Source organism: Lolium perenne, chromosome 3 (assembly GCF_019359855.2).
Source record: "Lolium perenne isolate Kyuss_39 chromosome 3, Kyuss_2.0, whole genome shotgun sequence".
NCBI lineage: Eukaryota > Viridiplantae > Streptophyta > Magnoliopsida > Poales > Poaceae > Lolium > Lolium perenne.
In genome coordinates this window covers 68,819,681-68,836,583 of record NC_067246.2, presented here as the reverse complement: position 1 = coordinate 68,836,583, position 16,903 = coordinate 68,819,681, and the positions used below count along the sequence as shown (strand labels likewise).

The 16,903-nt window shown below is 42.0% G+C and overlaps 1 protein-coding gene across 1 annotated transcript; it reads left to right on the top strand.

Annotated features, from left to right (window-relative positions):
• The first annotated feature begins 15,434 nt into the window (after positions 1–15,434).
• Positions 15,435–16,190, top strand: LOC127341581 (17.5 kDa class II heat shock protein-like). Its single transcript, XM_051367444.2, has one exon. It carries the CDS (start codon positions 15,508–15,510, stop codon positions 16,006–16,008), a length of 501 nt encoding a protein of 166 aa, XP_051223404.1. The 5' UTR covers positions 15,435–15,507; the 3' UTR covers positions 16,009–16,190.
• The last annotated feature ends 713 nt before the right edge of the window (positions 16,191–16,903 follow it).

Here is a 16,903-nt window from a genome sequence, read left to right as displayed (position 1 = left end):
TTCAGTGGTTGCTTTCAACTTGTAACATGTATATCTCATGGATATTGTCAACATAGAGTAATATAATAAATGCAATAAGCAAGTATGTAGGAATCAATGCACAGTTCACACAAGTGTTTGCTTCTTGAGGTGGAGAGAAATAGGTGAACTGACTCAACATTGAAAGTAAAAGAATGGTCCTCCATAGAGGAAAAGCATCGATTGCTATATTTGTGCTAGAGCTTTGATTTTGAAAACATGAAACAATTTTGTCAACGGTAGTAATAAAGCATATGCATCATGTAAATTATATCTTATAAGTTGCAAGCCTCATGCATAGTGTACTAATAGTGCCCGCACCTTGTCCTAATTAGCTTGGACTACCGGACCATCACAATGCATTGTTTTTACCAAGTGTCACAAAGGGGTACCTCTATGCCGCCTGTATAAAGGTCTAAGGAGAAAGCTCGCATTGGATTTCTCGCTATTGATTATTCTTCAACTTAGACATCCATACCGGGACAACATAGACAACAGATAATGGACTCCTCTTTTATGCATAAGCATGTACCAACAATTAATAATTTTCTCATTTGAGATTTGAGGATTGTTGTCCAAAACTGAAACTTCCACCATGGAGCATGGCTTTAGTTAGCGGCCCAATGTTCTTCTCTAACATATGCATGCTTAACCATATGGTGGTAGATCTCTCTTACTTCAGACAAGACGGACATGCATAGCAACTCACATGAAATTCAACAATGAATAGTTGATGGCGTCCCCAGTGAACATGGTTATCGCACAACAAGCAACTTAATAAGAGATAAAGTGCATAATTACATATTCAATACCACAATAGTTTTTTAAGCTATTTGTCCCATGAGCTATATATTGCAAAGGTGAATGATGGAATTTTAAAGGTAGCACTCAAGCAATTTACTTTGGAATGGCGGAAAATACCATGTAGTAGGTAGGTATGGTGGACACAAATGGCATAGTGGTTGGCTCAAGTATTTGGATGCATGAGAAGTATTCCCTCTCGATACAAGGTTTAGGCTAGCAAGGCTTATTTGAAACAAACACAAGGATGAACCGGTGCAGCAAAACTCACATAAAAGACATATTGAAAACATTATAAGACTCTACACCGTCTTCCTTGTTGTTCAAACTCAATACTAGAAATTATCTAGACCTTAGAGAAACCAAATATGCAAACCAAATTTTAGCATGCTCTATGTATTTCTTCATTAATGGGTGCAAAGCATATGATGCAAGAGCTTAATCATGAGCACAACAATTGCCAAGTATCACATTACCCAAGACATTTATAGCAATTACTACATGTATCATTTTCCAATTCCAACCATATAACAATTTAACGAAGGAGAAACTTCGCCATGAATACTATGAGTAGAAACCAAGGACATACTTGTCCATATGCTACAGCGGAGCGTGTCTCTCTCCCATAAAGTGAATGCTAGGATCCATTTTATTCAAACAAAACAAAAAACAAAAACAAACCGACGCTCCAAGAAAAAGCACATAAGATGTGATGGAATAAAAATATAGTTTCAGGGGAGGAACCTGATAATGTTGTCGATGAAGAAGGGGATGCCTTGGGCATCCCCAAGCTTAGACGCTTGAGTCTTCTTGATATATGCAGGGGTGAACCACCGGGTGCATCCCCAAGCTTAGAGCTTTCACTCTCCTTGATCATGTTGCATCATACTCCTCTCTTGATCCTTGAAAACTTCCTCCACACCAAACTCGAAACAACTCATTAGAGGGTTAGTGCACAATATAAATTGACATATTCAGAGGTGACACAATCATTCTTAACACTTCTGGACATTGCATAATGCTACTGGACATTAATGGATCAAAGAAATTCATCCAACATAGCGAAAGAGGCAATGCGAAATAAAAGGCAGAATCTGTCAAAACAGAACAGTTCGTATTGACGAATTTTAAAATGGCACCAGACTTGCTCAAATGAAAATGCTCAAATTGAATGAAAGTTGCGTACATATCTGAGGATCATGCACGTAAATTGGCTTAATTTTCTGAGCTACCTACAGGGAGGTGGACTCAGATTCGTGACAGCAAAGAAATCTGGAACTGTGCAGTAATCCAAATCTAGTACTTACTTTTCTATCAACGGCTTAACTTGGCACAACAAAACACAAAACTAAGATAAGGAGAGGTTGCTACAGTAGTAAACAACTTCCAAGACACAAAATAAAAACTAAGTACTGTAGCAAAATAACACATGGGTTATCTTCCAAGAAGTTCTTTCTTTATAGCCATTAAGATGGGCTCTGCAGTTTTAATGATGCACTTGCAAGAAATAGTATTTGAAGCAAAAGAGAGCATCAAGAAGCAAATCCAAAACATATTTAAGTCTAACATGCTTCCTATGCATAGGAATCTTGTAAATAAACAAGTTCATGAGGAGCAAAGTAACAAGCATAGGAAGATAAAACAAGTGTAGCTTCAAAAATTTCAGCATATAGAGAGGTGTTTTAGTAACATGAAAATTTCCACAACCATATTTTCCTCTCTCATAATAACTTTCAGTAGTAACATGAGCAAACTCAACAATATAACTATCACATAAAGCATTCTTTTCATGAGTCTCATGCATAAAATTATTACTCTCCACATAGGCATAATCAATTTTATTAGTTGTAGTGGGAGCAAATTCAACAAAGTGGCTATCATCATATATAGGAGGCATATTGTAATCATAAAAGAAAATTTTCTCCTCAATGCTTGGGGGACTAAAAAGATCATGCTCATCAGAGCCAGCTTCCCCAAGCTTAGAATTTTCCATAGCATTTGCAACAATGGTGTTCAAAGCATCCATAGTAATAACATTCCCATTAGCATGCATATAAAGTTCCATGGGTTTTTTAATTCTCTCTTCAAACACATCATGTCCTAATTCAAGATAAAGTTCATAAAGATCTCTCATATTTTTGTTGTTTTCCATTATGCTTAACTAGTGAAATAAAAACATGCATGATATTAAGTAAAGTAAAACAAGTAACTAATTTTTTTGTGTTTTTGATACAGCAAACAAGATAGCAAATAAAGTAAAACTAGCAACTAATTTTTTTGTATTTTGATTTAGTGCAGCAAACAAAGTAGTAAATAAAACTAAGCAAGACAAAAACAAAGTAAAGAGATTGAGAAGTGGAGACTCCCCTTGCAGCGTGTCTTGATCTCCCCGGCAACGGCGCCAGAAATTTGCTTGATGCGTGTGGTTGGCACGTCCGTTGGGAACCCCAAGAGGAAGGTGTGATGCGCACAGCGGCAAGTTTCCCTCAGTAAGAAACCAAGGTTTAATCGGACCAGTAGGAGTCAAGAAGCACGTTGAAGGTTGATGACGGCGAGATGTAGTGCGGCGCAACACCAGTGATTCCGGCGCCAACGTGGAACCTGCACAACACAACCAAAGTACTTTGCCCCAACGAAACAGTGAGGTTGTCAATCTCACCAGCTTGCTGTAACAAAGAGTTAACCGTATTGTGTGGAAGATGATTGTTTGCAGAAAACAGTAGAACAAGTATTGCGATAGATTGTATTTCAAGAAAGAGAATTGGACCGGGGTCCACAGTTCACTAGAGGTGTCTCTCCCATAAGACGAACAGCATGTTGGGTGAACAAATTACAGTTGGGCAATTGACAAATAAAGAGAGCATGATCATGCACATACATATCATGATGAGTATAGTGAGATTTAATTGGGCATTACGACAAAGTACATAGACCGTCATCCAACTGCATCTATGCCTAAAAAGTCCACCTTCGTGTTATCATCCGAACCCCTTCCAGTATTAAGTTGCTAACAACAGACAATTGCATTAAGTCTGGTGCGTAATGTAACTAGTGACTACATCCTTGAACATAGCACTAATGTTTTATCCCTAGTGGCAACAGCACAACACAACCTTAGAACTTTCATCCTTTGTCCCGGTGTCAATGCGAGGCATGAACCCACTATCGAGCATAAGTACTCCCTCTTGGAGTTAATAGCAAAAACTTGGCCAGAGTATCTACTAGTAACGGAGAGCATGCAAGATCATAAACAACACATAGATATAACTTTGATAATCAACATAACAAGTATTCTCTATTCATCGGATCCCAACAAACGCAACATATAGAATTACAGATAGATGATCTTGATCATGTTAGGCAGCTCACAAGATCCGACAATGATAGCACAATGGGGAGAAGACAACCATCTAGCTACTGCTATGGACCCATAGTCCAGGGGTAGACTACTCACACATCACACCGGAGGCAACCATGGCGGCGTAGAGTCCTCCGGGAGATGATTCCCCTCTCCGGCAGGGTGCCGGAGGCGATCTCCTGGATCCCCCGAGATGGGATCGGCGTTGGCGGCGTCTCTGGAAGGTTTTCCGTATCGTGGCTCTCGGTACTGGGGGTTTCGTCACGGAGACTTTTTATAGGCGGAAGGGCAGGTCAAGCGGCGGCAGGGGGCCCCCCCCCCGGGGCGGCGCGGCCAAGGGGGGGGGGGGCCGCGCCGCCCTAGGGTGTGGCCCCTCCGTGGCCCCTCTTCGTCTCTCCTTCGGACTTCTGGAAGCTTCGTGAGAAAATAGGCCCCTGGGCTTTGATTTCGTCCAATTCCGAGAATATTTCCTTACTAGGATTTCTGAAACCAAAAACAGCAGAAAACAAGAATCGGCACTTCGGCATCTTGTTAATAGGTTAGTTCCAGAAAATGCACGAATATGACATAAAGTGTGCATAAAACATGTAGATAACATCAATAATGTGGCATGGAACATAAGAAATTATCGATACGTCGGAGACGTATCATAAGGAAGAGATTAATTCAACCAAGATAGCCAAGTGGAGTTTTATACTTGATACCTATTGAGATATTGTGAGTACACCATAAACCCTAGAATAACTATTCCTATGAAAGAGAGCTCAAGCTTTGGTGCTACACTCAAGTTAGTTGAGGCAACACTTGAAATTGGAGAGAGAGAACAATCCATATACCAGATGATTATATCATCATTGTTTTAGTAGAACCTTAACAGAATATCTCAGGTATTCTCCTGGGATATAAATATTGAGGTAACCATAGTAGTCCCATCCTAGAAAGTAAAATAGAAGTGCTATATCCTAGTTGATCAAGACAACACTTGATCATGGAAGTGAAAACCATTCCATTAGAAATACTTTAGGAAGCCAAACCTTGATCATTATCAATTGAGTAATGATCATAAACCTTAGAATTTGAGGTAGAAGATATTAAGAACAAGTGGATCATGCCTAATCCCTGATCATGCTCTTTAGGTATGTTAGGATAAGTTAAATCTTAATAAGATAAGTAGATACCATTCACCACATAAATCATAGGGAGGTAACTAGTAAGCAACTCTAGGCTTATATCCCAACCTTTACTTGTGAACCACTGGGTGATCATAAGTAGAATCATACCATATCTATGTTTCATAAATTAAAGAACCTAAGAAAACCTTAGAGTAAAACTCCATACTTAATATGGTGAGAAACCATCCATCCATATGACCAAAGTTAACTATAAACAGAACTATAACAACTTTAGTTACTTTAATGATAAATTGAGGATAGCAATAGAAGTTAATTGGGGGAAGACAAAACTAATTCTCAAGTCCTTAGTAATTAAAGGAGCACATGAATTATTAAGCAAGTAACCATTTTAGCATAGAGGAGAGTAAACCCTAGCAAATACAATATGGTGTCATATAATATCCACAACCTAGAACTATATCTCAACCTAGTTTGTATACCACTTGGGTGAGCACAATAAAACCCAATGAAGCCATATTTGAGTTTCAAACCATGTGTCAGTAAGCACATAGAATTAGAACCCTAGCATTGCACTCTCATGCTTAATTATTGAACATATAAGAGACATCTAATGCTAAGTCCTATAGTTAAAACCCACAAGTGGTGATCAACCACTTATAATTATAACCAAGACCAAACCATGATGAGAGTAATATCTACTCTAAGTAATTCAAAGTGTTATTAAATATAATTCTAGTGCTAACCTTGAAATAGGAATTTAGTAAACCATACAAGACCTTAATAAAGATGCCCACATAAAATCATGTGTAAGTGACCAACATTCTCAAATGAGAGATCAAGTCCTTAGAGACATTTTAGCACATGAAATCATGCCACTTAGTCACTTACTTAATAGAACTCCATAAACAAGCCTTACCTGGTGACTTGTATCTTACAAAGTAATACCCAATATAACCCTACATATCTTCAAATAAGAACAATATCATTTGGAAACTACTTTGAGTCCTTCCAAGATGATATTCAAATTCATGCCATATGGATATTTAATTCTAAGTCAAATAGTAACTAATAGACCAATATTTCAATGCCCATATTAAAGTGTATATTACACAACAATAATTTTTACAGAATCTTGGGTGAATTGCACAAAGATTCAAACAATAAAAATGTACAAAACATGATTGAATTCCAACAGAATTTGAATCAATGAAATGTAAAACAGAAAATAAATAAACATAAAATAAAAGGAAAGGAGCCTTACCTGGACTCACCTGCCCGTGGAGTAGCCCACCAGAAGCCCAACCGCACCATCCCAGCACATCCCAACGTGGCCCAGGTACCCCTTCGTGTGGATAAAGACGGAGAGGCGTTGTCGTCTTCGTCTCCTCTACTCGACGCGCAGGAGCTCGCCACCACGACGAGGTGAGCCACGTCCCGTGGTCGTCGCCGCCGTTGCTGACCGCCAGCACACTCGGGAGGCCCTATAAAACGCCCTGGAGTCCTACATTCCCCTCTCTCTGTTCTAATTTTGCCCCAAATCGAAACCCTAGCGCGACCCTGCCTCCGACTATCGACGCCGGTAGAGACCTCCCCAGGCCAAGTCGCGACCACCATCGCCACCGCCATACTCGACATGGTCTTCGTGCAAAAGGAATCGAGTCAGGGCGCCCCGTAGCGTCGTCAGCAACCACCTCTCTCCGACGGCCGGCGACATGAAATCCGGCGATGCAAGCCTCCATCAGCCTCGCCGACACGCCCTACGTGCTCACGGTGAGCCAACGATCCTCCCGAGCATCCTAGCTCTTCCTCTAGCACTCCCTAGCATGCCCCGCACCGTAGGCCCGTAGGCACCGCCGTAGCACCTCGCCGCCGGCATGGTTCCGGCAACCATTAGGGGGCGGCGCCACCACCACTCGACTCGCCTCAGTGTCCCAGTTCGAACGAGCATACGCACACGCCCGCGGGACCCCAGGAACGTCGGCGCTGTCACGGCTGGTCGTCGGTGGTGACCATGGTTGCCACCTCGACGCCACCGTGGCAGCCAGCGTGGCACTGGCCCACTTGTCTGTGTCTGTGGGTAGCACAGACACGTGTGTTTAGTAATTTTAATTTTAATTTAATTCCAGAAAATTGCTGCAACTTCAAATAAATCTAGAAAATTCATTTAAGCTCTGAAAAATAAATATAAGATATCAAAATGTTCCTAAAAATGAAATCTGTCCAATAAAAATATAAAATGAAAATTCTATTTTTAATAAAAAATTAATTATTTAAACTTAATAATTAAGTCTTTTTTAAAATTTTAAATGCAATTAAAATTCAATAATTAGGAAAATTTCCCAAATTAAATAAAACCAGTAAATAAATAAAGAAAACAATAAAACTAATTTTCCTTATTTGTTATTTTGTTAAAACATTATTAGAGAGATTTAAACCCTGATTAATAATTACCCTAATTATTAATTGTTAAAAATAATAAATGCCAAATCCAATATTATTTTTATTTCAAAATTATTAATAACTTTAACTTTGCAAACAAGTTATTAATTCAAGAATTTTAGGGTAATTAGAAAACGCTAAGTTCCATATTGAATAAAGAACACAACCCCATAATTTTATGTGGGATACTATTAGGTTTCATCACCATGGTGTGATGCTAAGTAAGGATGAGATCTTTGGTATTAGATAATGATTAATCATCCTACTAGTATTACATAACCATGTTCCACTAAACCTACTAGTATTAGATAATGATTAATCATCCTATCTAGGAACCAACTCTGCTCTACTTAGTGAATTCAAAAGTAAACCCTAGACAACCTCAACCTTAATTGTAATACTTCTTATTACTTAAGAAGTATGGTCTTCAAAAGTTATTCTTTTGAAGTAATCAAAGAATCATCATCAACCCTGCTTATAAAGATCCATAAACCCTAGCTAGCTATCACCAACAAGGTATACCAACCTTGATAGCACCTATGTATGATAAATTGCTTATAATATGCTTCACTAAAACCATATGATCTCTAGCTATTGATGAATCCAACTATATTGTGATCCATCCAATTCTTACTCCAGAAACCAATTAGAACCATAGAAAACCATAGAACCCCACAAACCCAATTGTCTTACTTGTTCTTTATTAAAGAACATGTTCTTCAAAAGTTATTCTTTTGAAGAATATAACAAGCAACCATAAACCATGCCATAAAGTACTTAAATTGACAACTGTTCTTTACATATTAAAATTATACTAACTCTCATTTCTTGTGTGCTCAATTGATTACTATGCTTTATTATATAACTTGTACATGATACCAAGTAACCAAACCTTATTAAGAACCTTGTTTGTCAATCACTCTAAAAGTGCAACACACCCTGAACCAATCATTACAACTCACTGATCCTAAATCATCAGGGTTAGGTCACGCTTAGAGCGATTGCATCTCATACCTATGCATTATTGCATCCTTGCCAATCTTTTAAACATCGTCCTTACCGGACGATGATGCTATTTCAGAATTTGGAGTTATTGCGTATCGAAGACCTTGCCTGCATAATCTTGCAGTCAAGAAAGGCAAGTTCATCGATTGCTCATTCCATTTGAGTATTTTTTATCAAATTACTTGCAAAGTACTATGTTTATCACTATTGCATAAAAAACAAAACCACTATTTTCATAACTATGAATATGACTATGTGGTGGGCAATGGAACCATGGATTGTGTTGATATGGTGAAGGTTCCATTGCAAGGGTTTATATCCATCTAGGATTAAACAACAAATGTCGTCCAGTGATTCTTGTGTCGTAATACCCGTGTTAACCATAATATCCGGAGTGGGACGGAGTAGTCAAAAGTGTTTCCACCTCTCGTACATCAATGGATGCGCTTACCGTAGACACTTGATCTCGAGGGACAAGCGGGGGGTGGGTATCCCATTCTAATTCCCCACGGTAATGCGGTCTATGATGGGTTGCATTGGCCGGCGAAGGACCATGGTTGCGACCTGGTAGTTGTCGAGGTTGGAAGATATCCTAGTGATATAGCCCGGCGAGGACCCAAGGTCGGATTTGCAACAAAGGGTGGGTGTGCGAGGTAGCGGAGGAACATGATTGGCTAGACCTTATACCGGGCCTCACACCAAAGGAAGTGTGGACGAGCCTGCAACTCGGTTGGCACCAAGGTTAAGATCTCTTATGGGTAAAGCAACACACCTCTGCAGAGTGTAATGAATCGTGACCTGTCACTCCCTGTTCCGGGATATGGAACTGCGAACGCTGCCGGAAAGGAACTCCATAAAGTTCTAGTAAACCGGTGAAGGCTGGCGGACATAGTTCTTCTGAATAAAAGCAACCTTTGGAAGAAATGGTTATGAAAACCTGCATTGGTATTAGACTTTCTGGTCTAATGTTGTAGCTAGTGCATCAAACACCTCTTCCCTATAGTGAACTTGTTGAGTACGCTCGTACTCATCCCACTCTTAAATCCCCTGCTTAGATACGGAGGCATCGAAGGAGGATCTACAATACAACTCGAAGGCTGACGAGTCAACAACTACTTCAAGGGACAGGACCCTGTCAGAAGAGTCAAATACCACATCCAACAAGGAGAAAACCTAGATTAGCCATAGAAGGGAACTAGCTTCCTAAACCTAGCTCCTATTTAGCTAGAATCTATTCATAGCCTCTATAGCTAGTTAAATACTCTACAAATAGAGTTCGTGATAAGACTCGACTACGAGTCGATCTTCTGGAGTTATTTGCAGTTTTACCTCATGGTAAAGTAGGAGGCTGTGATGATCTTATGTAACAGAGTAAATATTGTAATTCTATAGACATGCCTTGGACCCGCATATATTTCTGTTGTACCACTCTGAGCGATATAATACTAGTGGAACGGTGTTTCATTGGTGTTATATCAGACTTGCATACTACACCATGCAGTGGTATGCCGGGTCACCACAGAAATGCTCCGATTTCTTTTACCTCACAAATTCGAGCCAATCATCTTTCAGCTTCTCATATTGTCCACTGAAATCTGGAGTCTTGTTCTGGGAGACATAGTCACGGGCTAAATTTTTCTTGAAGTTCCGGAATGCTTCGACCATCTTCTGAAGAGCGAACTCTTTGACTAGCCTCCTCCTCTCACGTCCACCCGAAATCTCGTTCCCCTCTTCATCGTGTTTGTTGAATTCCCGATGTAGAATGAAATGCTCCATCAGCTTTCTCCAGCAATCCTTTTTCGTTCTCTTGTGGACAAAACTGAAACCAACACGTGCCTTCTTTGGCTCATTCCATTCTTGGACGGTGATCGGGACGTTGTCTCCAACAACGACTCCGCATTGGTTGATAAACTTTGTATAATGCCTTTTGGGCTCCAGCGGCCTGCCGGTTTCACTGACAACATCGATGGTATATGTTTCTCCTTGTTTCATCGTCTTGGTTTTGCCACGCGGCTTTGTACTCGATTTTTTCGACGATCCAGCCGAGGGCTAAAAAAAGAAAGAGAGTCGCGCGCGTTAATACATATTTATTCTGGATTGATTACCTTCTGAGAGATTGCATTGAGGAATGCACATAGCTTCACAATGGCTACTCGAACATTTTCCGGTAGGAGCCCCCTCAAAGCAATCAAAAGCAATTGCGTCATAATCACGTGGCAGTCGTGAGACTTCAGGTTTTGGAACTTTTTGTCCGCCATATTTATTATTCCCTTTATATTCGACGAGAAGCCAGACGGGACCTTCATACTGCTTAGGCATTCAAAAAAGATGACATTCTCTTCTTTGGTAAGAGCGTAGCTGGCACGACCTTGAAACCATTCCGGATGCCGGTCGTCTGGGTCTTTCAAACGTTGCTGGTCCAGCCGTGCTTCCTTTGTATTATTTGTCTTCCCGTACATGCCCAAGAAGCTTAGCAGGTTCACGAAAATATTCTTCGTAACATGCATCACGTTGATTGCAGAGCGGACATCTAGGACTTTCCAATATTCTAGCTCCCAAAATATAGATTTCTTCTTCCACATGGGTGTGTGCCCGTCAACTCCATGCGGAACTTATTGTCCACCAGGACCCTTTCCAAAGATGACTTTCAAATCCTTGACCATATCAAATACCTCAGCACCAGTACGTTCCTCAGGCTTCGGCCGGTGATCTGCCTTGCCGTTGTAATGCTTGCCTTTCTTTCTTAAGTTATGAGGCCGGGAAAGAAATCGACGATGCCCCAGGTACACGTTCTTCTTACAATTACCCAAATATATACTTTCAGTCTCATGTAAGCAGTGCGTGCATGCATTGTATCCCTTATTTGTCTGTCCCGAAAGGTTACTAAGAACATGCCAATCGTTGATGGTTACGAAAATCAACGCTCGTAGGTAAAATTCCTCTTCTTTGTGCTCATCCCACACATATACACCAGGTCTCCTACACAACTGCAAAAGTTCATCAACTAATGGCCTTAGGTACACATCGATGTCGTTGCCGAGTTGCTTCGGACCTTGGATGAGTACTGACATCATAATGAACACCCGCTTCATGCACAACCAAGGAGGAAGGTTGTAGATGCATAGAGTCACGGGCCAGGTGCTATGGATGGAGCTCTGCTCACCAAAAGGATTTATTCCATCTATACTTAGACCAAATCTTATGTTCCTTGCGTCAGCTGCAAAATCTTTGAACTCTCTGTCGATCTTTCTCCATTGCGTTCCATCAGCGGGGTGTCTCAACTCCCCGTCCGACTTACGATCCTCTTTGTGTCATCACAACAACTTGACATGCTCTTTGTTCCTGAATAGACGTTTCAACCGTGGTATTATATGAGCATACCACATCACCTTGGCGGGAACCCTCTTCCTGGGTGTCTCGCCCTCAACATCGTCACCAGGATCATCGCCTCTGATCTTATAACGCAATGTAGTGCATACCAGACATTCATTCAAATTCTCGTATTCACCGCGGTAGAGGATGCAGTCGTTAATGCATGCATGTATCTTCAGAACTTCTAAACCTAGAGGGCAGACAACCTTCTTTGCTTCGTACGTACTGGCGGGCAACTCGTTATTCTTTGAAAACATATTCTTCAATATTTTCAGCAAATTTACAAATCCTGAGTCGGCTACACCTTCCTGTGCCTTCCATTTCAGCAGATCCAGTGTGCAGCCCATCTTTTTCAGACCATTATCGCATCCTGGGTACATCGACTTTTTGTGATCCTCTAATATGCGATCCAAATTCTCCCTCTCCTTTTCAGTTTCGCAGCGTGCTCATCAGCGGTATCATCACGTGCCTCTTCTTCACCTTCCCCTTCACCTTCCCCACCTTCAGCATCCTCCATGAAAGTATCACCGAAATGATCATGGTAGTTGTCATCGATGATATCATCCCCTTCTTCATCTTCTTCCATTATAACCCATCTTTCTCCATGCTTGGTCCAACAATTATAGCTTGGCATGAAACCGTGCTGAAGCAGGTGCACGTGAACGTCTCTTGAGGAAGAGTAACCCTTCTGATTCTTACAGGCAACACATGGACATATAACAAAAACCCCTGCTTGTTCGCATTAGCCACTATGAGGAAATCTTTCAAACCCGTAATGAACTCGCCGGAGAGTCGGTTACCGTACATCCATTGCTGATTCATCTGCATTATTATTATATAAAGTATATAATTAACCATCATGCATTTATTAAACTAACTACCTAGAAATAATAGAAATTAAACAGTGAACTACACACATGCATATTTTATCAATGACACATGAAAGATTCAAGTTGCAAACCCCGATCGAGGAGGAAAAATAAATGAGAAAGTCAAGTGTGGCTCGGACACTTCATATCATGTTTGTTTCATGCTCTCGGGCATGTCATCGAACACCTTGTGTGCATAAGAGGATCCAAAAGCAAAACCACCACCCCCTTGTGAATAGAAGTGCCAAATGGCTAAGTGAAGTGTGCTGAAGTGCATTTATAGGGATGGGCCTTTAGTTCCGGTTGGCCTGGCCAACCGCGACTAAAGGCTCTCGGGCCAGGCCCGAGGACCTGACCATGTAAATTATATTCACAATATTTTGCAACCGGACCCACTAGCCAGCCCCTAATGGGCACCAAAATAACAAATTGTGTCCCACCTGGATCCACGTGTCAATAGCCACGTTAGATTGGTTGGCCCACATGTCAATTGGCACGTCAGATTGCTTGGCCCACATGTCAGGGACACGTCAACATCTTTGACCAGTCCTAAATCTCACCGACTATCCGACAATGATGGAACATTTGTCATATAATAACTTAGACAATGACATATTTTCCTATCTAACATGACAAATATGTTTGTCATCCATGAACATCATAGATGACGGATAAATAATCGTCATCCATTGTAGGTTTGACAATGAAAAACAAATGTAATTTGTCACTAGAAAGTAATCTATCACAGAGCTTCCATGACGAACCTAATGATGGACACATTTTGTCATCCTAGAGTAATACATGACAAATTTGGTATATTATGTGACAAAAATTGTTTGTCATTAAAAATAATATGTGGCGTAGTGAAATCACTATTCATAGTTAAGTACCTATGCGCTAAATTAATTATATTTCCATGTAAATATGTTGTCGGATTGAAAAGTGTGATATATGTCGATTGAGAGAAAGCATGTACAAATTTATTACTCAGTCAGGTATTCGCTACATCTTGGATATTTGTGCAGCCAAAAATCTATTTTAAATGGAATAATTTCACCATTAAAGTTCTTTCTATTACCATGTAAGTTAAAACTATGAATGTATTATACAACACATTTTTCAGAAGTTTTTCGCATCAATGTGTGGGGTAACATCCAGTTGTTCTATATTTTGAAGGCACAACTCTCTCTAGGAATTTTGTAACAAAATCGCATAGAGAGGTGTCAAAGTGGAGTACTATGAATCAACCGTCAAAGTGGAATGGATACCTCCCAAGTCAAAACGTTGAGCCCAACTCAACCGTAAAGTACAGAGCCGGGTAGGTAACGGATGAATAACCAATGCTCCGTTCATCCAGGAGTCACATTCAGGACACAATTGCAGTAGCAATGAACCAATAACTACAATAGAAGCTGATAAGGACGACGTCACGGTAGATTTCTCTTGTCAATGAAACCGCACTCGACGAGGCATCACGAAACTGAGTTCATCAAAAGTGCAAAACTCAGCCCCTGTCCCTCGCGAGTTTGGAGATGAAATGTGTGCGGTCCTCGTCAGCTGGTCTAGGCTTCTAATCCCCGGCATCGAGTGGATTGCTTCTGTGCGGGGCCACAACTCAAAGCTCACTTTCGGTGTTTGCTCGATCACATGGCCTAAGTGGCTTAGTCTGGAGGGCGTTCTGTGGCATTGTTTTGATCTAATCCGAATGAACCGTCAGCATGCACTCCGATAGGCAGATGGCAATAATCAGCCAATTCAGATGGAGCTCCATTTGATGGATCGTCCTTTCCACCACTCCCTTCATATACGATTGGTTTGGTTACTTGAATATCTCATGAGACTATATGTAAAGGGTCTCTCTCTATATGTATTGGACTAACAAAAGAAATAATAATAACTGCAACCATCTTGAGCTATCACTCGACAAGACATGATATTATGGCTGCTTGACAATGTATTTATAGTCACAAGTGAGCTCTAGTACAAACCGCTGGCCCATACAAGTTTTGCCTATTGTCATGCCTAAATTGCCATTCCTGAAGACGAATCTTTGTATAAGAAGTGCATAACGTGTTTCAACTTCATTCGATTTGTTTGGGTCGTCGTCGTCAGCAAAGGTTACATTGATCACTCCAAAAAATTTCCAAGGAAGATGAGCCGGGCATAAATAATCCATGAGGCAGGCTGACAAAGACCATATAGGATAACTAACCTCGTAAAAAAAGTGAAGATCAGAACGTGAATTCGAAGGGAAATGGCTTGTCACGCCTGGCTCCCGAATGACACGTGGGGCCAATCCAACGAAGGCTCTGGAACTTTCTACATCACCTCGCCGTGACGTCCCCACCGCACCGCTCGCGTTCCACCACCTTGGAGAAGCTTCCATCGCCTTCCAGACTCCCCGCCTCCGGCCAGATATATAAGCCCCGCCTCCTACCGTCGCATCACCACAAATCAAGAATCCAACCACTGTCAAAACAACTGTAGTCTTCAGATCAGCGAGCGAGCGAAAATGGAGGGCAGGGTGTTCGGGCTCGAGACCCCGCTGATGACGGCGCTGCAGCACCTGCTGGACATCCCGGACGGCGAGGCCGGCAACGCCGGCGGCGAGAAGCAGGGCCCGACGCGCGCCTACGTCCGCGACGCGCGCGCCATGGCGGCGACCCCCGCCGACGTGAAGGAGCTGCCGGGCGCGTACGCGTTCGTGGTGGACATGCCCGGGCTCGGGTCGGGCGACATCAACGTGCAGGTGGAGGACGAGCGGGTGCTGGTGATCAGCGGCGAGCGCCGGAGGGAGGAGAAGGAGGACGCCAAGTACCTGCGCATGGAGCGCCGGATGGGGAAGCTGATGCGCAAGTTCGTGCTGCCGGAGAACGCCGACATGGAGAAGATCTCCGCCGTGTGCCGCGACGGCGTGCTCACCGTGTCCGTGGAGAAGCTGCCGCCGCCCGAGCCTAAGAAGCCCAAGACCATCGAGAGCGATTTTTCTAACGGAACCGGTAACTACCGGTGAAGCATCCGCGGTTCGCTCGTCCATCGCGATTCGGGGTTGGGAGCGTCGTATTTTTTCTTTCTCGTTTGGTATCTTTTGATGATTGTAGAGAACAGTTCTGGTATATGTATAGAATACGTGGTTGGCCCACTTAAATATCAATGCACAGACCATCTCCTGAATGGCTGAATCTTTCTCTCGTTTCTCTCTCTCTCAATCTAGATCAAGGAAAAACTCCGCCGATGCAGCTATGTGACGGGAAGATGGCGGCCAGAACAGGAAGCTCGAGTTGCCGGTCCGCGGCCGGAACAGGAAGCTCGAGTTGGCGCGGCAAGACGGCGTTCAGAACCACGGCAAGGGTGCGCCTAGAACGGCGGTGGCATGCATGAGCGATGCTTCGAGCTTGTAGTGCAGGCTCGCAGCGCCTCCGCTTGCGAGAGGCAAGGCTACGGAATTGCGGCCAGGACGACGGCGAGACTGCGGGCCTGCGGCGTCCCGCATGAGAACCAACCGGAGGAAGACAAAACTGTGTGCATCCTAGGTGTGGGATTCGGTTTCTAGATCTAGGGATTATTTGGTGGATTTTGATGTGGATTCAAATATGGGCAATGGTTTTGGCGATGGTTATTTCTTACCCAGCTAAACTCTACTCTTTGCAAATATGGGCAATGTTTGCTCTAAGATTTGAAACGAATTTGATTTCATTTGCAAAAAAAGACAAATTTGATTACTCTATTTCTCTGTAAACTTGTGAAATATTTGTGGTGCACCGAAATGAATGTCAAATCACTTTGAAATGATATTGAAATTTATGTATGATATGTGAAACTTAAAGAAACATTAATGAAAAACTGTATGAAATACTATGATCTATTTGTGCCATGTTTCATCTTTCATTCTGATGTGTGACAAATCT